Here is a 22,473-nt window from a genome sequence, read left to right on the forward strand (position 1 = left end):
CATACCCAGCACTTAAAGCCTTTCTTCTTAAAGCCAGACTTGACCAGGACAGCTTCAGAGATGGTGGGTCTACTGCCTCCCGAGGCCTACCCATGTTAGGAAATGCTTCCACATCTCAAAGAGTAGTCAACACCTTTCTAATTCTCTCCTCTGGATAACAAAGAAAAGTCAAATCCCTCTTCCATATGGCAAGACCTCAGATATTTTTAAAACACCTGTGTGGGTCATAGTTCACCACTCTCCACACCTCATCCCAAAGTCTTTTCTTCTTCACACGAAAAATGTTTCCAGTTTCCTCACTTTATTTATTTATTTATTTATTTATTTATTGGCTTGCCGGATCTTAGCTCCTCGACCAGGGATTGAACGGGGCCCTCGGCAGTGAAAGCGCTGAGTCCTAACCACTGGGCCGCCAGGGAATTCCCTCCAGTTTCCTCACTTTTAAAGCCATTCCTCACAGAGCACAGTTTAGAGAGCTTTTGCCAGTCTGAAAGTCACTCTTCTCTGGATACTGAGTTGTCAATGTCCCCTATAGCATATGGCACCCAGGAGGGACTGCTGGGTTGGAGATGGAACATTAAACAGAAACTTAGTTCTGAGTACAACTGTAAAGACCAGACCTCCAGCTATCCAAGTGTCTGCCCAAGTACTTCCAAAGTTCCCTATCCATCAGATACAGAAAGTGGGCTGGGGATAACCAATTTTGGGTGATCTGGTTATTGGAAGAGGCAGCAATAAATTATGAGTGATAACAGTTTGGTACTTAGGCCAGACTCCTTGCCAGGACATTTCTTCCTGCTTGAAGGGATGGAATAGGGACTAAGTCATGAGGGTGAGCTTGCAAGTGCATTTAGCTGGGCTTTCTGAGCCATGGTGTCCGCTTAGCCTATATGTCCCCAGTGTCAAAGAACTCCTTTAACATTAGAGTAAAGCCAGCCTTGAAGTTACCAACAACGGGAAGACTCCTGTGATTCATTTTGTGGACCTCAGAGGCTACAAAGTCCTTCCTCAGTGCCTGGGCTGCCAAATGACCACGACTACAGGTGAGAGAACACAGTGGCAGTGATGGCCAGGGGCCACCCAGCTGTGCGGAATCATCTTCATGGAGGATAGCTGGGCATATGTACCAAACTACAAAATGTGAAGATCTTGCGACCCAGGAATTTCACTTCAGAAATTTCTTCTGGGTGCCAAGGACCCAAGATGTCTGCCTCCTGCCAGAGTTCACACGGATGAACACACCCCACTGTGTCCACCACCAGCTTTTGTGACCCCAGGGAGAGCCACAGCTGCCCCCCGCCTCCCCAGGAGACCCTCCGAGACCAGCAGAAAATAATCAAATTCATCAACATCAAGAGTCAATATCCAAATGTGTCAATAGCATAAAGGACCTTAAACACTTCTACTGCCAATGTTATCTTTTCCAGAGCTCAAGTCCAAATTCCTCCAGGACAGGGTGTGCAGGAATTCTGAAATTCCCAACAAGCCTAGCTGGGTAACCTGGGTGTTTGGAAGAACCAGTTACAGGCAGCACAGGCAAAACCAGCCTAGACATGAGTTCCAGTAAAAGCAGCTGTTTCACCAACTCTGAAGGGGCTCCTTTATTTTATCTTCTGATTTTTCCTATTTGGGAAAATCTCTGCTGCTGACAACGTCCAATCTGATACACTCCTCTGGCCTGCCTCAAGAAACATGTATAAGGAAAGGCCCACAGAGAAGGAGGTGAGTACAGAGTCATCACAGAAGCTGAAAATGCAAGGTTTAGAAAACCCAGAAAACACTTAAGTGAGTTCTATATGACTGAATGATTTCTTGTACCCTAAAGATTAGGCAGGGTCTTTTCCATGGCAAACGCCAGAGGAATATGTACGTTAGCCAGAAAAATAAACACTTACTTATGCCAAAAAAAAAAAAAAAAAAAGAAATTTATTCTGAGATAACTGAACATGGTCACCAAGACGTACATACATAAATGTTCCTTAGAGTATTGTTGAAAGTGGGGGAAAGCTGGAAACTCTCTGAAAGTTCATCAAGAAGGGTCTGTTTATACTGGAGGGGTCTGTTATCTTACTATGTTGATACTGTGATATAACAAAAAATATATATTTTGTTTTTTGTCCCCAGCTCTTAGAGCTCTTAAAACATTTGTCATTTCTTAAGTGATAAAGGTGCTAGAAGCATCTTTTGTTCCTGGTCTTTGACCCCAGTTCTTGACATAGAACTCCTAAATCCCTTGGAATTTCCTGAATTGATAGGAGCATCTTTTGTTCTAATAAGGTGACTCTTGGTGGGCTCCTGGATAGCTGCAGGATGGGGGCTGGTCACTGAAAGGACCAAGCCATTAGAAGCTTGGAATGTTCAGCCTCACCGCCCCCATCCTCCACGGAGGGGAGAGGCTCTGGAGACCGAGTTAATAAATGATCATGTCTATGTGATAAAGCCTTGATAAAGATCCCTAAAGTATGAGATTCAGAGATCTTCTGGGTTGGTGACCATGTGCAGGTGCTGGGAGCATGGCACACCTGGAAAAGGCACGGGAGTTCTGCACCCCTTCTCACATACCATGCCCTATTCATCTCTTCCATCTGGTTGTTCCTGATGAGTATCCTTTTTTTCTTTCTTTCTTTTTATTGAGATAAAATTGACATATAACATTATATTCGTTTCAGGTGTACAACATAATGGTTCAACACTTGTATATATTACAAAATGATCACCACAGTAAGTCCAGTTAACATCCATCACCATACACAGTAACTAAATTTGTTTTCTTGTGATGAGAACTTTTAAGATCTACTCTCTTAGCAACTTTCAAATATATCAATACACTACAGTATTATTAACTATAGTTACCATGTTGTACATTATATCCCCATAACATTTATTTTATAACTGGAAGTTTGTACCTTTTGACCACCTTCACCCATTTCACCTACTCTCCACCCCTCTGCCTCTGGCAACTACCAATCTGTTCTCTGTATCTATGAGTGTTTTTGGGGGAGAGAGGGGTGAGATCATACATTGATTTGTCTTTCTGTCTGATTTATTTCACTTAGCATAATATCCTCAAGGTCCATCCACTGCAAATGGTAAGATTTCCTCATTTTTTATGGCTGAATAATACTCCATTGTATATATATGCCACATTCTCTTCATCCATTCACCCACTGATGGACACTTAGGTTGCTTCCATGTCTTGGCTATTGTAAATAATGCTGCAACTGAGTTGTATCCTGTTACAATGAACCAGTAACCTGAGTTCTGTGAGCTGTTCTAGCAAATTATCAAACCCTAGGAGGGGGTCATGGGAACCCCAATTTATAGACAGTTGGTCAGAAGGACAGTTGACAATCTGGGACTTGTGACTGGTGTCTGAAGTGGGAGCAGTCTTATGGGACTGTGCCCTTACTTGTGGGATCTGACGCTAACTCCAGGTAAACAGCGTCAGAACTGGGAGCACACTTCTATTTACTAGATGGGATGCTGCCCAATTAATTAATCACTGAATAAAGCCAGTTAGAGCTTTAAAAAAAAAAAAAGTGTCAGAACTGAACGGAATTGTAGGATACCTAACTGGTGCCTGCAGAAAACTGGAGAATTGCTTGGTATGGAAAAACCCAGACATCTGGTCACATAAAGAAGTAGGGTAGTAGAGGAAAACCATGCATTTTCCTTTCACTATTATACAGTGGGACACCATACAACCACTACAAACACTGCTACTGATCTCTGTTCACTTAGACTATGACATAATGCTGGTGAAGAAAGCATGCTAATACAGTACAGTATTGTTAGTAAAACTGTCTATTTTATGTGTAGAGACATCTCTAGAAGGATGGTAAGCAAATATTAAGAGTAGCTATCTCAGGGGCTGGGATTTAGATAATGTTTATTTTTCATTTTCAATTATATACTTATTTAAATTACAAAGCAACAGAGGTTTTTTTTTTTATAAGAAATTCAAACAACAGACAAGTGTATAAACTGAAAAATGAAACTCTCTTTTCTCATCAGTCCCATTTCTCAGATATAACCACTATTCATGTTTGACTTGCATTCTTCAAGATTTTCTTCTAAGCATATATAATCAAAGTCACACTTTTTTCTTATTTTTTTAAAGTAAAAATGCAAGCCCACTCTACCCACTGTTCTGTGACTTGCTTTTTTCATGTTTTCCACATTACTTGGATTTTTTTTTTAAACATTACTTTTTAACTGGAAAAACAATAAAGTTATTTTTGTTTGGGGGAATGAAAGTGCATCAGCCAAAACAGATTACAAAGCATGTATGATCTGAGTGGCCCAGTAAACAGACGCACAGGACAAAGGCTTCCCAAGTTCAGGTCACCAGGCTGGCCGGTCCGGGTGGGGACCCAGACGTACCCAGACGTGCCCAGTCGGCCCAGGAAGTTGATAAGTGTCCTGTTCTCCCTAAATCTTCAAACCCAAAGAGGGACTGTTAGAGCTAGGCCCAGGGCTCAGGAAAGCACAGATACTGGGCTGCAGCCTGTCCCCGAGATGCCCGCCCTGCACCAGTGCAGTGCCCCAGGCTGCAGCTTCTGCTGGGCCAAGCCAGACAAGGCTGAGGACGGCTACCCCACTGATGCCAACAACACAGCCACGTACGGCCTGGGCTTGCTGCAACCACTCTTGAAAAGCACCCAAGCTCCTTGCTGTTTTCCTCCTCTGGTTCCAGTTTCAACTGTCATATTCCTGGAGAAGGGCTCTGTGAGGGGTCAGAAATGCTGCTGGAACCTCATCAGAGCTCCGCAGGGAGGAGCAGGCCGGTTGCCTGGCCCCTGCGTCCTGGAGAGACACCAAACAACAAGCCTGTCACCATGTCTGCCCTGAAAAGCAAGAAGACAGGCCTGGCTGCGGAGACCCAATGCCAGAGGGGCCAGAGCAGAGCTGTGTCTGGCTTAGGAGAGTCATTTTTCTTCCCACTGAGAGAGCTATGAAGAAACCAAGCAAGAAAGCAGGACCCCTGCACTGGCCCATCAGTGCGTGGCATTCAAAGCTGTTCCAGTGACCGCAGCAGGGAGCACACCCTGAGATGGTGACTGGTCCTGTGGTGCTGGCCTGGGACTGCTTCTCGGGGCTCACCGTTCCCGACTCTGGGAAGTTCTTTGAAAAATTCAGTCACAGTTATCCTTCTCATTTTTCTTTTCTGATAATAAAATCCATGCTCTGTGCAGAAAATTCTAAAATGGCTGGAAGGTACCAAAAGGAAAATGTCAATAACTCATAACCCCATCACCCTAGGATGGCCTCTGTGAGCATCTTCATGAATCTCCTCCAGGCATCTATATGGACATGTACATATTGTTAACAGGGTTACGACCCAACTCTATATATATAGAGTTGTAATGTGCATCTTTTTTGTTCTTTTAAGCCTGTTTCCTTTTTGTCCTGCAATATACTTCTTAAATGACCACATAAATAATATTAACTGCTTCCATGTATTATGCCAGCTACTGTACTAGGGACACTGAATATATTATGAGGTAGATATCCTGATTACCCCATTTCACAGATGAAGTAACCAAGTCTCAGAGATGTTCAGTTTTGACCCACAGGTGCCACAGGTCCCACATGGCCAAACTGGCAAGCTGCCTCTTGGGCTCTTGCCCCTATCCATGCTGTCCTCCAGCCCTTTCACTGAACATTCAGTTAGGAGCCCCTTCAAGTTACCAGAGGGCTTTACCTCCTGCAGAGGTGCTGGGTCTACTCCTGACGCACCGGCTGCTCTGTTCTACTGGCCAGAAGTCCTCACTGCCCCCTGCAGGGAGCGTCCCTGAAATGTGGGTGCTAGAGACAAAGGAGCCGCATTCTGCTGAAAGAGCCAAACAGTTAAGACTCCCTAGGGGGCCGGAGAAGAGAGAACTAGTCTGAGGGTGAATATCCTAGCTTACTGCCTTTATCAAATAACTCCTTTCTGAGAAGAAGCCCAAAACATTTCATGCAGTTCTCCAAGTAAGATACAGACCCATGGAAGATAAAGGGATCTGCCTCAAATTCTTCCTCCCCCAACAAACCTCTAGGTACTGTGATCCCTCTGTCCTGGGCCACCGCACAGGCCCCAGCTAAAGCGAGGCATTTCACAGGGCCTCTGGATCTATCACAGAGATGGAAGGATGGTCACCTCTCTACTTGGATAGTTATTCAGAAGTGGAAAACACTCTGTCAGAGGTCGGCAGATTTTTTCAGTGAAAGGCCAGATATCAAATATTTTAGGCTTTGAGGGCCATATAGTTCCTGTCACAACTACTCAACTCTGCTGCTGCTGCACAAAAGAAGCCATAGATAATATGTAAAGGGCATGTCTGCATTCCAATTTAATTTTATTTACAAAAACAGGTGTCCAACAGGATTTGACCCACAGGCTATACTTTGTCAGCTTCTGTTTTTAGGATTTAAGTCTTCCCTAGAAACACCTAGATTTAAATATTGGATAAATTATAATTTACATGCAAACCACTTAAATTTTAGGCCATAAGACCATTTCTGAGGGGTTGATCTGTTTTATTTCAGTGGAATAGAAATACAATCTTTCAATCACTAATCGAAGATCTTGAGAAAGTGCAGAGAAACCAGAGATTGTTTTGCCTTATAGTTGGTAAGTATTACTAACAGATGAAAGGGAAAATATTTTACAGATCCATAGCAACCAGAAAAGAGGATAAATCAGGCTGAGGGAAAGAAAACGTCAGGAAAATCAAAAAGAGTATGAGGAAAAAAAATGATATTAATAAAAACAGGCAGCTCCATTTGGCTTCAGTTAGCTGACTGGGGCAATGGAACCAGGAAACGAGAGAACTAGACAGCTCTCATTGGTAATGATGGAGCATCTCCTTTCAGAAAACTTTACTTGAGGCAAAGATATAAAGATGGAATACACCTGGGACATCTAGAGAGAAGCAAGCTGCTGATGGGAAACTGAACTGCAGCCTAGCAACATCTCACACCTGGGGACATGCTCCAAGTGCCTCACTCAATCTTCTGACTTCCTTCCCTCACCTGCAGAGCAGGGATGAGGAAGCAAGGCCTGATCCACTTCTTGAAGCTGGAAAGAGAGCCCTGTGGTGTGTTGCTGGGCACAGGGAGGCAGAGGCTGCTGACAACCCCTGAGAGAGAAGAGGGGTTCCCCTCCTTAGGCTGGGAGCCTTAGCAGAGGCAGGCTGGCGGCAGGATTACACTGCAGTAAGGTCGCAAGGATTAGAATGGCAGGGCTGAGAAGAATCCATGACTCTGACGCTGTGCTCCAAGGACTGCAGCGGCCCTAGCACCTTCTAGGGAAGGGCCACTCTAATAATACAGGCAGAAAAGCTCAGAACACCTCAATTCCAAACACATCTTAATTTTTTTTTAAGTGTTTTCACTCCCCAAACTGGTCATTTCCCCTTCTTCTTTGAAATGCTTTTGTAGCTCTCCACTGCCCTTAGAATCAAATCCAGACTCTTCATCAAGACTTTGAGTCCAAATGCAAGTACAAAGTCCAGCACTTTTCCATGCCTGCCAAGCCTCCAGCTTTTCCTGAGCCCTTTCTTCTCTCTCCCTCTGGCTCCTCATATTCCTCAAGCTCTTTCTCTCCTCAGGGGCCTACACGTGCTGGTCCCTCTGCCAAAAAATTCTTCTCCTCATTCTTTGCCTTTAGTCCTGTCCTTGCCCAACTCTACAATCTAAAATGAGTCCACCACTTTATTCTTTTGAAGCACCCTGAGCATTCCCGTTCTGCGATCTTATGGAATCAAATATTTATTCACCTGTGTTTTCAGTGTCTCTCTCCACTACCTACCGGAAGGGATCCTGTTTGTTTCACAGGGCTTACCCAGCATCTGACAGAGTCCTTGGCATGTAGCAGATACTTAAATAAAAAACACAACTAATGAAAAAGTGCTCCTTTCCCCCAAGGCCTCTTGTCATTTAAAATGGATCATTGGGACTTTCCTGGTGGTGCAGTGGTTAAGAATCCACCTGCCAATGCAGGGGACATGGGTTTGAGCCCTGGTCCAGGAAGATCCCACATGCCGCAGAGCAACTAAGCCCGTGCACCACAACTACTGAGCCTGTGCTCTAGAGCCCGACAGCCACAACTACTGAGCCCACGTACCACAACTACTGAGCCCACGTGCCACAACTACTAAAGCTCACGTGCCTAGAGCCGGTGCTCTGCAACAAGAGAAGCCACTGCAATGAGAAGCCCGCGCACCGCAATGAGGAGTAGCCCCAGCTCGCCACAACTAGAGAAAGCCCACGCAGCAACGAAGACCCAACACAGCCTAAATAAATAGGTAGATAGATAGATAAATGAATAGATAAAATGGATCACCGGAGGCTCAGAGGCCACAGCATGCAAATCAACGCTGGTTAGGGTGTCCCTGGAAACTAGCTCCTGCCACTCACCAGCTGCAGGAAATTCTCCAAGGCCCACCACCTCTCTGAGTCCATTTCCTCATCTGAAAAGTGGCAACATCAGTATCTTCCTCATCTAGCCACCTACTGCAGAGGTTAAATAAGAGAATGTAAGTGCTAAGGATGGCTTGGTGCTCAATAGCTACTGTTTTATTTACTTACTTTTAACTATTAAATTAAAAAAAGAAAATGGACCTCAACAGGAAAAGCCTAACTGCATTAGTAATTTTAACTTTAGGAAAGGCAGGAGGAGGTAAAACTCAAGAAAACTCCATAATTCATTGGGGTTCTTTAATAAAACTTGACCCACTGTCAGTATCTGGAAAAGTGTCTGACTTCAGGCAGCAGGGTGTGTCCCTCACCACTTCCAGCTTCAGAGACAGGAAGCATGATGGATGGGTTCCTGTGCTAAATCTAAACTGCATGAGAACCACATAAGAGCTTGCTCGCTTTCCTAACCCCAAATGCATGCCGTTTAACATGTATTAACAAGCTTCCTCAGGCCAAGTAACCTAAGAAAGGGGATCAATTCTCAAGGACTCAGAAGACAACTTGGTTGCTATAAAAACAATTTTATATAACAATCATTTTGTTGTTTGTTGAAAACAATTATAACATTTATGGATGATCACAAAAGTATTATTACAATAATATAATCATTCATCTGCAATGGCTGTTAACATGTAAAATGTTCATTTCCCTTAACCTAGCAATCCAACTTCTAGGAATCTATGCCACAGAAATACTTAGGCAAGAGAGCAAAGACATACATCTACAAGGATGCTCACTGCAAGTTTGTGGTAGGGAAAAATTAGAAACCACCCAAATGCCCAACACCAGGAGAGTGATTAAAGTAAAGTATATCTAGATAATAAAGTGTACAGTTAGAAAGAATATACTGACATGGAAAGATGTCCAAAAGATATTAAGTTAAAAAAAGCAAGTTGAAAAACAGTATGAAAAACATGGTCCATTTTTATAAAAGAATGATAATTCTATATAGATACATGCATTGAAAAGAAAATCGAAATATAGAACACTAGTTTCCTCAGTGGGGGAATGAATTATGAAGGACTTTAACTTTGTGTCATATATTTCTATGTTTCAGGGTTTTTTTTTTAATATTCATTTATTTGGCTGCGCTGGGTCTTAGTTGCAGCATGCGGGGTCTTCGTTGTGGCGTGTGGGATCTTTAGTTGCAGCATGCAGGCTCGTAGTTGCGGCATGCGGGATCTAGTTCCCTGACCAGGGATCGAACCCGGGCCCCCTGCATGGGGAGCGTGGCGTCTTAACCGCTGGACCACCAGGGAAGTCCCTATGTTTCAGTTTTATAATGAGCAAATATTTCTTTTATAAATGGGAAAAGGAAAGAAAATGTAAAAAAAAAAAAAAAAAAATCTCTTGTTGGCATTAGTCTGTCCATACCACAGAGGTCAGGATGCTCAGGCAGCACCCTCCCTCCAATCTCCCTGATTAGGCCTGAATCACAAAGTGAGCCGACTCAGCACATGTCATGAGGTTGCCATTAAACAGCAGCAAGCGGAGGCACTTGAATTTCCACAGTGTCAGTTACAAGATTGGGGGGCCATGTTTCTCCTGAAACTCAAGTGAAATTGCCTTGGAATTTGTGGTTAAGGCCTACCAATGGCAGAACTGACAGCAGGCAGCCTCTCCAGCAGAATTCTAAAGCACAGCTCAGAAATCAAGCCCTGCTGAGTTGGGGAATGGTTTATTTCTAATGAAACCCAGAGGGTAGGGGGCAGGGGAACAGTCACTGGCAATCTGAGAAGAAAAAATGAGCTGATCAATAAAATTAAAAGGGAATGGGTAAGTAAGAGAAACTGGCTGCAAAGTAAGAAGGAAAGAAGTTGAAGTGTCTACTGGTGAAGTTACTGATGTATTTACTGCAGAACTTACCAAATGATTCATGACAGTGCCTGGATTTGGTTCTTAATCTATGTAGCAGGTGAAACAATGACAGCTACCCTGTCACATTCTCTTTCCACATGACACTTTTATGCTGGCCCAGCATCCTGATCAATATGCAAGGATCCTCTGACCCCAGGTAACGCTTGGGGCTTCTTGGGTAGGGGAGCAGATACTGTTTTGCCCACCTGGTGGCCATTCCCCTTCTTACTAAGAGAATCCCACTTTTCTTCCTCTGCCTTTCCTTGGCCATGACTTTCAGGGAACCAGGGCCCATCCCCAGCCCTAGGAGGTGGATATTGATCGGTAAGCCAACATGGTTGTCTCACTTTCCTGACATAACTCTAGCTAATGAGATGCAAGAGGAGATCAATGAGGGCGGTTCTGTGGAGGTTTTGATTGGTCTTGAAAAGACACAGGTAGCTCAGCTCGGTTCTCTGTGATGACCTAGATGGGTGGAAGGGGGGGTGGGGTGGGAGGGAGGTCCAAGAGGGAGGGGATATATGTACACATATAGCTGATTCACTTCGTTGTACAGCGGAAACTAACACAACATTGCAAAGCAATTATACTCCAGTTAAGAAAAAAAAAGAGACCGGGACAGAAGTGTCTTTTTTGCTACTTGCATACTCCGTCAAGTGTGATTCTAGGATGCTAGGGATTGCGGCAGCCATCTTTGGAATATCAGGGAACCAGTTTAAAAAGTCAATCCAAAGTGCTGAGGAAGGCAGAGCAGGAAGTTAGAAAGAACTCAGGTCCTTAACAGCATCACTGAACAGATGACAACCATCCCTGGAACTCCCCACCTCCAGATGACTCGCTCTGTAAGATAAGTGCCCTTATTGTTAAGCCATTTTAGTTAGGGTGTTCTATAACTTGTAGTCAAAACCATCCCAACAGATACAAGAGGTGTCCGCTCCACCTATGCATTCTCTAATGATTTGACTTCCAAGCATAACTGCACATCACAGTTACTGAGGCAGTAGATGCCCCTAAAGCCTTGTGAGAGCAACTGATTTTGCCTACCAAGGGCTATACCTACATGTTTTCTGCCAGTGCTTTCTACCCTTTGCTTTAGAGGACTTCTCTCCCACTCTGTGTAGTTGGAAGTGAGGAGGGGGAAGACCTTAAACATAAATCCTGGTGCTCCATCTGGACCACCACCCCCAACCAGGGGGGGGTCCTATTGATCTAGACGGAACTAATCTGGGTCCTTCCCCAGGACTGACGGAGGAATGTTGGAAGAAAAAAGCCTTCTGCCTGCTGGGACTACAAACTGGGAGAACTGGAAACTCTGGCTGGTGGTGCTCATCTTTCCTGGCACATGGGAAGAGTCAGTCTACAGTACAAGACCAACACACAAGTCGGAGCCCTGAGGACACTGTTCGAACGTATAGATCAAGCCATGCCTGAAACCCTGGACATCCCAGTAACCTGACCAATAAAGTCTGTTATTATTTCAGGTAGTTTTTGTTGGGCTGTCATTTGCTCATGATTAGAAGCATCCCGCCTCAAATAAACACTAACCTGCCTCACCCCCACATCCTGACTCCTTCACCTTCTCTGGATACTCTTTTTTCCCAGGTCTCTCACATTTCCACTTCCTTTTCTCTACTGCTCAGCTTCCCACCTCTGAGCAAATCAACCAAAAAGTGACTGCCCTCCAGCAGGTCGGGGCTAAGTTACAGAACCTGTCCAAGTCATTCTTCAGAGCAAGCTTTAGAGGCAGCCTCATGCAGCCCCAGGCTGGGCGTGGGCATCACCACTCCCCATCACACCACCCCCCCAGAGTCTCGTCGTCTCTTTCCCTTGCCTCCCACTGACCTGATGCTGTTTCTAAGTCTGGATGGCAAAGCTGTGGATGCTGTTTAGACCTGGAAAAGCAGGTCTAAGCATTCCACTTACTAGATACTGCTCAGCATGTTCTCAAATGCAAATGGGCAGGGTACTCCATGTAAGTCACTGAGTTTAAGGTGGACAGCCCAGGTGAGGCAAGACCACCACACAGAACTATGCTGCTAGGTATATACGTGTAGGTCTATCTATCTATACATCAAACATAAAATACATGTTCTGTATAATAACATATGTGTAACCCCTGTAGAGTGTAACCGGTTGGGACAGAGCAATGCCTACAAGGGAGGTTCTCTGCAGCATCAGGAGAGTGTGCTCTGCTCCGAGAAAACTGGAAAGGCCTAAATCCAGTCTTACGAAAGAGTTACAAAAAGGGGCAATTATTCACACTATAAAAAGATTCTTCACTTTATAAAAAAGGATTTACTTACAAGGTCCCACTAAACTGCATGGGCTCTATTGCATATAGAATAGGATTTGATTTGTTTAAGACTTTACAGGCACTGCCAACTACATAAATCAAGGAGCCACAGTTGAACTGAATTTGCTTTTTGCGTTTACAATGTGATATACAAAATGAGGTAATTTTACCTCATTTGTGTCACTATTATTGATTTTCTGTGTGAGAGAAAGATAATGGCACCAAATATTATCATATCAGCTGAGGCAGGCATCTGATACAGGGACAAGCAATGCATCTCCTTCCTATCAGCGTTTCCTATAAAATGGGGTCTTTATGAACACTGCAAAAAAAGACCAAGGTACCCATCTTCTCTATTCACATAAGGTTTTTGAAGACTAAATAATAATAATAATTGTGGGTGATACTTATATATCAATAGTACTTACTATGTATCAGGCACTGTTCTAAGTGCTTTGCAGGTATTAACTCATTTCATCATCTCAATAACTTCATGTATAGTTACTATTATTATCTCTGCTTTATAGTTGAGCAAGTAAGTTATGTTGCCCAAGGGCAGGAGGCAGTAACTGGCAGAGCTGAGGTAAAAATGCAGGCAGTCTGGGCCTAGGAGCCATGCTCTTGACCATCATACTATTCTGTCCTCCTTGATCTAGCAGTAACGTGCAAGATGGTGAAGAGTGCCAGGGAGAGAAGTGGAAACGGGGGCTACGTAGCCTATAGCTACCTACCTAACTTACCAACGAGCTCAGGCACATTGGGCTGAGGACCCGTACTATGCAGTGAAACAGGAAGGGTGGAAGGAAGGGAGGCAGGGAGGGAGGGAAGGGAAGAGAGAAAGAGAGAAGGGAAGAAAAGTTAAGAAGGTGATTGAGAGGAGGCACAAGGGAGGTTTCTGGAGAACTAGCCTGTTTCTTGATTTGGGTGCTGGTTACATGGGGTGTGTTTAGTTTGTTAACTCTCAGCAAGCTGTACTTTTTATATACATATTTTCATGAACAAAAGTTAAAAGATGAAAGTATGGGTTTAAGAGGATTTGGGTAATATTACGAATGGCTTTAGCCCTCCTCTATTTATTTTCCAAATGTTCCAGAATGCCCGAGCAAGGCATGCTGGAGCTCAGAGGCTATGTGCACAAGTGCAATCACCCATGTGGATGATTCTCAAACCTCATGGTCCAGCCTGAGACATGTAGCAGCCCAAATATCAGCTGAGCCACCAGCAACGTGGTATCATGGTTAAGAGAGTGGCGTTAAGAACGACAACGGCTGTCCTTTGCACTTACTAGCTGTGTGATTTTGAACAAGCTACTTCCCCTCTCTGTCTGTCTTCCTTTCTGCAACTGTAGAGCTGGTATAACAGTGCTTAACTCACAGGGCTTTACTGCACATTAAACGAGCACTTACAACCGTGCCTGGCACATAGAACACACTACTAAATTTTAGCTCTTGTCCTCACTATTTAGGCTCATAGCCATGGTCTTCTCTCTTACACCAGTTGCCATATACTTTTCTTCATCATTTTCCCATTATTTAAATAATTACTACTCCCTGCCATGTTTCAAAAAGAATTTAAGGAAGATTTGTTTTAGTTATTATTCAAGTAGTACAATCATATTATAAAAATCTGGAAAACAGAAAATCAGGTATTATACTTTTGGGAGTGTAGTCATCCTGCTGCTGCTGTGAAATGCCTGAAGTGATCTACAGGCACAAACTATAGCTGTTACATTACAGACACCATAAAAGGGCCTGTCACAGCAGGCGGGACTATGGAGCCACATCAGTCAACATACACTCAAGAAACAGCCACAACTTTTTTTTTTTTTTTAAATTATTAGCACCTTTAATTATTATTTATTTATTTATTTATTTATTTATTTTGGCTGTGTTGGGTCTTCGTTTCTGTGCGAGGGCTTCCTCCAGCCGCGGCAAGCGGGGGCCACTCTTCATCGTGGTGCGCGGGCCTCTCACTATCGCGGCCTCTCTTGTTGCGGAGCACAGGCTCTAGATGCGCAGGCTCAGTAGTTGTGGCTCATGGGCCTAGTTGCTCCGTGGCATGTGGGATCTTCCCAGACCAGGGCTCGAACCCGTGTCCCCTGCATTAGCAGGCAGATTCTCAACCACTGCGCCACCAGGGAAGCCCCCAGCCACAACTTTTTATTCTCAAAATTTCCAGTCCCATAGAAAAGTTAGAAGGATAGTACAATATATCCTTCACCTCCATACATCCTTCACCTAGATTCACCCTTTAACATTTTGCCACATTTGCTTTCTCTTCTCTGTCTCCCCCCACACACTTTTTTTTGCCAAATCATTCGAAAGTTAAGTTGCAGACATCATGTCATTTTATTCATAAATACTTCAGCTTTTATCTCCTAGGAACAAAGACACTATCCTTTATAACCATAATACCATATCACACCCAAGGAACTTCACAGTTACACAGTACTGTTATCTAATACACAGTCTATATTTTTTCTAATTGCCCTAAAAATAACCTTTTTTTTTTCCAATTCAGGGTCCAATCAAGGATCATAAGTACATTTAAACTGTCATGTTTTCTTTGATCTAGGACAGCCCCAGCCCCTTGCCATTTTTTCTTTCAGAGCATTGACATTTTTGAAGAGTCCAGGCAGCTGTCTTGTATCCCACAATCTGGATTTACCTGACTATATGCTCAGGATTCAATTCAGGTGAAACATTTTTGGAAAAATGCTACATGGGGACTTCCCTGGTGGCGCAGTGGTTAAGAATCGCCTGCCAATGCAGGGGACAGGGGTTCAATCCTTGGTCCGGGAAGATCCCACATGCCGCAAGCAACTAAGCCTGTGCACCACAACTATTGAGCCTGCGCTCTAGAGCTTGTGAGCCACAACTACTGAGCCCATGTGCCACAACTACTGAAGCCCGTGCACCTGGAGCCCGTGCTCGGCAACAAGAGAAGCCACCGCAATGAGAAGCCCACGCACTCCGACGAAGAGTAGCCCCCACTCGCTGCAACTAGAGAAAAGCCCACGTGCAGCAACGAAGACCCAATGCAGCCAAAAATAAATTAAATAAATAAATAAATAAAGTGCTACATGGCTGGTGCTTTATACTTCACAGTGTAACATGTAAGGAGGTACATAGTAGTCATTTGTTCCATTTTTGTGTTGCTACATTTGATCATTTGATTAAGGTGATGCCCACCCAAACTTTTCCATTGTAAAGGTATTCTTTTTCTCTTTGTAGCACATAAGTAATCTGTGGAGGGATTCTTTGAGTCCTTGTGACTATCTTATACCCCAACAATCTTTTTTATCCGATAGTTTTGACATCTGTTGATAATGTACCTGAATCAATGATCACATTAGTGTTGCAAAACAGTCACTGTGATGTTTACTGTGTGGCTGAAATGAACCCTTGCAAATCAAATCCCGTTTTTCCCCCAACTTGCATTATTATTTCAGAACTATAACATCAAAACTATTTCAGAGGTTCATCTGCTTGACTCCACCTGACAGTGATTCATAACACCTGTTTTACATTTCTCTGATCTTGATCCACATGAGCAGGTACATTAAGTGCAAACAAACATATAAATGTACTGGCTTAAGCAGTGGGCAGGAAGCTACCTGTCTATACAAGCAAGAGGTTGCCTAGTCTTTAGAGCCCCATTTCCTATAGTAGATCAAATTCCATGTCAAGAAATGTTTACTTTCCAGGAGCTGAAATAGCTCAGTTGGGAGAGCATTAGACTGAAGAAATGTCTGTTTTCTCAAAGACAGTTCTATATCGGCATCAGTTTCAGGCATCAAAGAAGGGAGAGAAGGGGACACAGTGGGTTCAGGCAGTAGACTCCTGGCACAATCTTAAAACATTAAAAGATTGTGCACGGGACTTCCCTGGTGGTTCAGTGGTAAAGAACCCGCCTTCCAATGCAGGGGACGCGGGTTCAATCCCTGGTCAGGGAACTAAGATCCCACGTGCCATGGGGCAACTAAGCCCATGCGTGTGCCACGACTACTGAGCTTGTGTGCCTCAACTAGAGCCCACTTGCCACAAACTACAGAGCCCAGGCGCCCTGGAGCCTGCGTGCCACAACTAGAGAAGAGAAAATCTGCACGCCACAACTAGAGAGAAGCCCGCGTGCGGCAACGAAAGATGCCCCATGCCACAACTAAGACCCAACGCGGCCAAAAATAAATAAAATAAATCTTAAAAAAAAAAAAAAGATTGTGCAGACCTAGACGCTAGGATAGTACCAAATCACATGAGCCAGCTGCTTCAAGCAGCCTGCTTCCCCTGCCCCTGTGAATGATACTTCTTCCCGTCAACAGTCCTTTAGAGTCCAAACAACATCCCCAGACCAGCTGCATTAGAATCCCCCGGGGAAGCTGGTTAAGAAACAGATGCCCCAGTCCCACCTCTGACCAACTGAATCAGAGCCCTCCTGGAGGGTTTGGGACTCAGTGTGTTGAGATCCCAGAGGATCTCATGAGCAGCCAGGTTTGGGAACCCTTGCTTAGAGAAGACCCACTGTAGCCTCCAAAAGGGTACTATCCCATGGGCCACACAATGGTAGATGGTAGTTAAGGATCAGTCCCATTACATGATGGCCATCCAGCCAACAACTGACCCCCAGGGGTCTGAAACGAGGGCAGAGGGTTTCAACCTAGATGGTCAATTGCACCCCCAATTTATAGCCTACTCAAGGCTGAAAAAAAAGTCACTATACTCAGAGAAGTTGCCAGATCTATGGTTCTCCAAATTTAGTCTCTACCAGAGCATCTGGGAACACCACCCCCCAAAGATTCTAAGTCAGATATCTCCTCTGGGGCCCAGGAATGTGTGCTTACAACAAGCTCTCCAGATGATTCTGATGCAGGGGTCCAAGGACCATACTTTGAGAGACCCTGGCCTAGATGCTAGTCTGCTCCTATCTATGACAGTCTAAGAGCAAGAGTTGGATAAAACTGTGTTGGCTTTCATTTGAAAACTACTTACCAAACCAAAGAAACAAAATATAAAGTCATATGGGAAATGTTTCTGAGCAATTAATTAACCACACAGAAACTTTCAGATGATATGAAACCCTCCATAAAAGGTACTGAATTCTACCCCAACATTTCATCCCACTTGAGGACTATAGGCAGGCTGAGTCAAGAGCATGCGACCAAGGCTCCCAGCACGAAGTCCCCACTTCAGGTTCCATATTAGCAGTCTCCAGAAGGGCACCAGGGGCCCAGGACTACCCCCTGGAGGGCACTTGAATCATCTGAATCAAACAATATTTCTGACTGTCAAGGTCCTGCCTGATTCCAGCTTCCCGTTCACATTGTGAGGGAGCAATCTCAAGGCAATTCGTTCTCTCTCTGCCCTGTCCTCTACTGTTAACCCTAGAGTTAGCCAAGATTAACATGTGTGCTCGTGCCCCAGAAATGGAGGTGGCTAGGCCACTGGCATCAGGGAGGAAAGAGTGTGCTAACTGTGGGAAAAGGGGCAGACAGAGAAAGTGCTGGTCAGCTCCATGCTGAGCTGGCCTTTGGCTCGCTGGGAATTAGAAGTATGGCTGGCAGACTGCAACCAAGGCTCAGGGTGTCAGGGACTCCCGCTGCAGGAGGTCATATGACATATCCTTCCCTCCCATGGCCCAGGCAGCTTTCCACCCAGGAAACGCCAGGAAACAAGCCACCCTTATGGTACAAATGCGGTATAGCACTCCCAGGAAAGGTCCTTCCACGGACATCAAAATATACCCTCAGGTTCCCAACCCAAGCAGGCTCATGGTGAAAGGACAACCACACCAGCCAGCTCCTGGGGCTCTTACCTGACTGGAACACATATCTGGCCAAGCCTTGCATTAGTTCTGCTGGCCATGTTGGGGGCGCAGACTCCCCTGTTTCTCTCTTCAGACGAAATGTCAACTCAAAGCCAAAACCACTAGGTCCATCTGTTCCTGTGAATCTGGAAGGAATAAAAAGCAAATGTTTTTTGTTTAACTACCTTAGGGAAGACACTGTTTTGTTGTCTAATTAAAGTTCTTCCCCTTTTTGGGTAGGCTCGGCATCCAAACCCCCTAGTCGGAGGAATCTTGAGCCTTGAGGGGAGGAAGCACCTCGATAGCCAATAAGGAACCAGAACTCTAGCCTTGCCCTCCTGCCAGCTACAGCACATGTGTGTGACCTCAGCCCCGACAATCAAATTCCCCTGCTGGTACTCTGAATTACGAGTTCCAGGTTTTGTGGCTCTGGACCATTCCTTTCTGTATGATTGAGGCTCCATTACTGAAAATAATCCTTACACTCTTTATTCCGTCAAGCTATTAATAAGCACCTACTTAGTTTGCTAAGGATATATGTCCTACTGTATGCCCTATGAGGATGAGACCCTTTCTCCACTGCCACCTCCACCCTGCCCCACAAGGGGACAATCCTTGGGCTAAACTGGCTGGCCTCCAAACTCAGTATTGGAGGATGGGTCCCAAAGCAGATTCCAAATATCCAAATACTGGGAGGGCCCATGATCTTCCTGAAAGCCAGCACCCCACATGCACTCATCAATCAGCACATGCTCTTCCTGAAACCTGGCACCCCGTGTGTACTCTTCAATCACTGGAACCTTGAGGAAGCAGAGTTTGCCCTCCCTTCCCATCCTCAAGTGGCCCAGAATGATGATGGCCACAAACATCATAGGGAGATGAGGCAGGGGAGCAGTGCCTGCCTCCCTGTCTGCTAGGAAACGCCCAGGAGGCTGAGTCTCCACTGGAGTCCCTGAAATGGACTTCTGCCAGAGAGGGAAATGATGTGGATTAGAGAGCAAGGCTGGTTGATGGTGGCACCTCCTGGGGTGAGGGAAGCATTCAGGGAGGGGCTCCTGAGAGCTACAGGAGGCTTGCCAGCATGGGAAGGGTTAAAAGTTAAACTATGTTCATGATATAATTTTCAGTAATTATATCTTGTACAAACATGAGCCACAATGATTATACACATTTAAACTCCTCAGCATACAAATACAAGCCATAAAATAAGATGACAGCCAACACCTCCTTGCGAGCCAAGCTACCGGAACAGGCGGTCAGAGGGGAGAATGCTGAAGGGGCAATGATGCAGTCAGTGCCCAACCCTGGGATTCCATGTGGCATCTTTCCTCCATCATCATCATCATCGCCCCCAAGGGGCCAGGCCGGGAGACTGGGCAGAAAGAGGTGCTAACGTCTCAGAAGCTCTGACACCAGGGCTAGCCCTGCTTGTGTACCCGAGTTGGTCCAGCCCTCCTGCACTTGCTGCAGTGATAAGCTAAGTTCTCTAAAGGACTGAAAAGGAAGTCTTAGAATCACTATTTTCTCTGAGTATCTATAATTGTGGGAGGCACACTCCATTTTGGGGTACACACCCAGAATTTAGGAGACCGGGCTAGAAGATGCCTGGCAGGATGCAGTGTAAGCTATTTTCTTTCCTTGCTGAGTTGCCCTGTTTGGGGGCAATTCTATGCAGAAAGGCTGAGGGAATAGCTAAGCAAGCTGAGGCTGTAAGAGCTGCCTCCCAAGGGCTATAGGCTTGCGAGGGGTATGAAAACCTGGGGTAATGCAAGGCTGACTTGGAGTTAAAACCCTACAAAGGGAGATGGGTCACTAGGGCAAAGGGAAGATTTCAAGCAGCCACCAATTAGAGGCAGCTTTGTAAAATGTATTAGACCATTACTCCCGGGCTTTCATCTCAGGCCAAGAAAAATACATGATTTCTAACCGCAAAAACTTGAGAAACAGACTAAAAGAAACATGCTCCTCGGACTATGCGATGCGGTGAACCCTCAGATGCAGAGAGAGTAGCCACATGCATCCAAGCAGCACTGCCTCTCTAAAGAGGGCTGTGCATGCACGCACACGCATTTCTACACCATCTGCGTCCACATGGGGTGCTTTCTGGGCCAGCTCTGCGGTGGGCAGGCCGGCCCTCACTTGACTGGCTGAGACGGACAGGTCTGGCCAGATGGTCTCCACCTGCGTTTGATTACCACCCACCAGGCTGGCTGGATGCAACCTCTAAACTCTGAAACATGAGTTTGGAATGGCCCAGCCTCAGGATAAACACACAACCTGGAGCCTGTCAGAAGGCCTCTTCTTCAAAACAGATTGCTCAGGCAATAGCCCAGTGACAAGGTCATTCAGTCTTTAAGGTCCCCTGGAGGGGCCTGGCCTGGTCTGCATTTCCTCAAGTGAGGGCTTCTCCAGCCAAAGCAGATTTATCTGACCAGAGGATGAAGCCCCTCCTGGAGAGTGGCTGTCTCGCGCATCCTCCAAGAAAGGAAATCGTGAGAGGAAATCGGCACGTGCTGCAGAAGGTGGGATCTGGGTCAGAGCAAAGAATTTTTCTAACACCGAAGGCTGCTAAAATACTGGCTGGTGGTAAAGGGGCCCAGTGGAATTTCTTCCTACAGAGATTCTTAAAGGAATATACTACAGATCCTCCCCAATCTGGTAGGGAGGGGTTCTAACTGTCTTGTTGCAGACGGATGGATGAGACGGCCTCTCAAGATTGTTTCCAGCTCAAGAACTTCTGATCCTGCTCACTGAGGTGCTCAAGGGAGAAGCTGGCTTTGTCCCAGCAGTTTAGTGAGCCTAGGCAATGGCTGTGCCAGCCTCAAGAGTAACATTAAACCTGCCAACAGGAAAAACATGTGCCTCGAATCCTGACATAGTTGTGCAACCACTGGAACCTGCCCAAAGGTCTCCCCCAAAGCACCTGATTAAGAAGGTACCAATCAGACAAACAGGAACCTGGGAGAGACTTTCTAGAGTGTGGGTAAGCAGAAAAAGCTGACCTAAAAGCTGGCATCTCATGCTCAACACCATTAATTATTAGGAAAATTCAAATCAAAACTACAATGAGGTGCCACTTCATACCCTCTAGGATGGCCAAAATAAAAGACAGACAGTAACAAGTGTTGGCGAGGATGTAGAGAAATTGGAACACTCACACTTTGCTGGTGGGAAGTAAAATAGCAGAGCTGCTTTGGAAAACAGTTTGGCAGTTCTTCAAAAAGTTAAATATACCATATGACACAGCTGTTCCTCTCCTAGGTATATACCCAAGAGAACCAAAAACATTTTTCACACAAAAACTTGTACACTAATGTTCACAGTAGCATTATTCATAATAACCAAAAAGTGGAAGCAACCAAAATGTCATCAACATATAAATGGATAAACAAAACATAGTATATCCATACAATGGAACATTATTTGGCAATAAAAAGGAATGCTGTACTGATTATTTGCTATAACATGGGTGAACCCTGGAAACATTATGCTAAGTGAATGAAGCCAGATACAAAAGACCACATATTGTATGATTCCATTTATATGAAATGTCCAGAATAGACAACTCCATAGAGACAGAAAGACTAGTGGTTGCCAGGGGTTAGAGAAGGAGAGAATGGGGAATGACTGCTAATGGGTATAGAGATTCTTTTTGGAGTGACGGAAATGTTCTGGAATTAAATAATGGTGATGATTGCACAACCTTGTGAATATACTAAAAAGCACTGAATTGTACACTTTAAAAGGGTGAATCTCATGGTATGTGAATTATATGAAAAAAAAAAAAAAAAGCTGGCATCTCAGATACACCTAAATGCTAGGGGAAGCAGGGCCAACCATGTCAAGTACTCCAGGCCTTTACCTGGCTCTATCTACTAATAACCACTACAATTAACTGAATACCTACTAAGTTTGAGGCCTTGTACTAAGCACTTTTCTGATGCCATATTATTTAATTCTCCAACAACCCTGTGACTCAGCCACTGTTTTCCTCATTTAACTAACATATGAGAAAAAGACACTTGAGAGAGTTTAAGTAATATTCTATACGTCACACA

General features: G+C 44.8%; 1 protein-coding gene across 2 annotated transcripts in view; it reads right to left on the bottom strand.

Moving 5' to 3' along the window:
• SUFU (SUFU negative regulator of hedgehog signaling) overlaps nt 1-22,473 on the bottom strand; it is a 108,704-nt gene that overhangs the window by 57,903 nt on the left and 28,328 nt on the right. For both annotated transcript variants that reach the window (XM_061200258.1, XM_061200169.1), the window contains exon 3: nt 18,425-18,561. In XM_061200258.1, the coding sequence (XP_061056241.1) occupies nt 18,425-18,561 (137 nt within the window). The remainder of the gene's footprint in view (nt 1-18,424; nt 18,562-22,473) is intronic.

The sequence above is a fragment of the Eubalaena glacialis genome, chromosome 1 (assembly GCF_028564815.1).
Source record: "Eubalaena glacialis isolate mEubGla1 chromosome 1, mEubGla1.1.hap2.+ XY, whole genome shotgun sequence".
Classification (NCBI taxonomy): Eukaryota; Metazoa; Chordata; class Mammalia; order Artiodactyla; family Balaenidae; genus Eubalaena; species Eubalaena glacialis.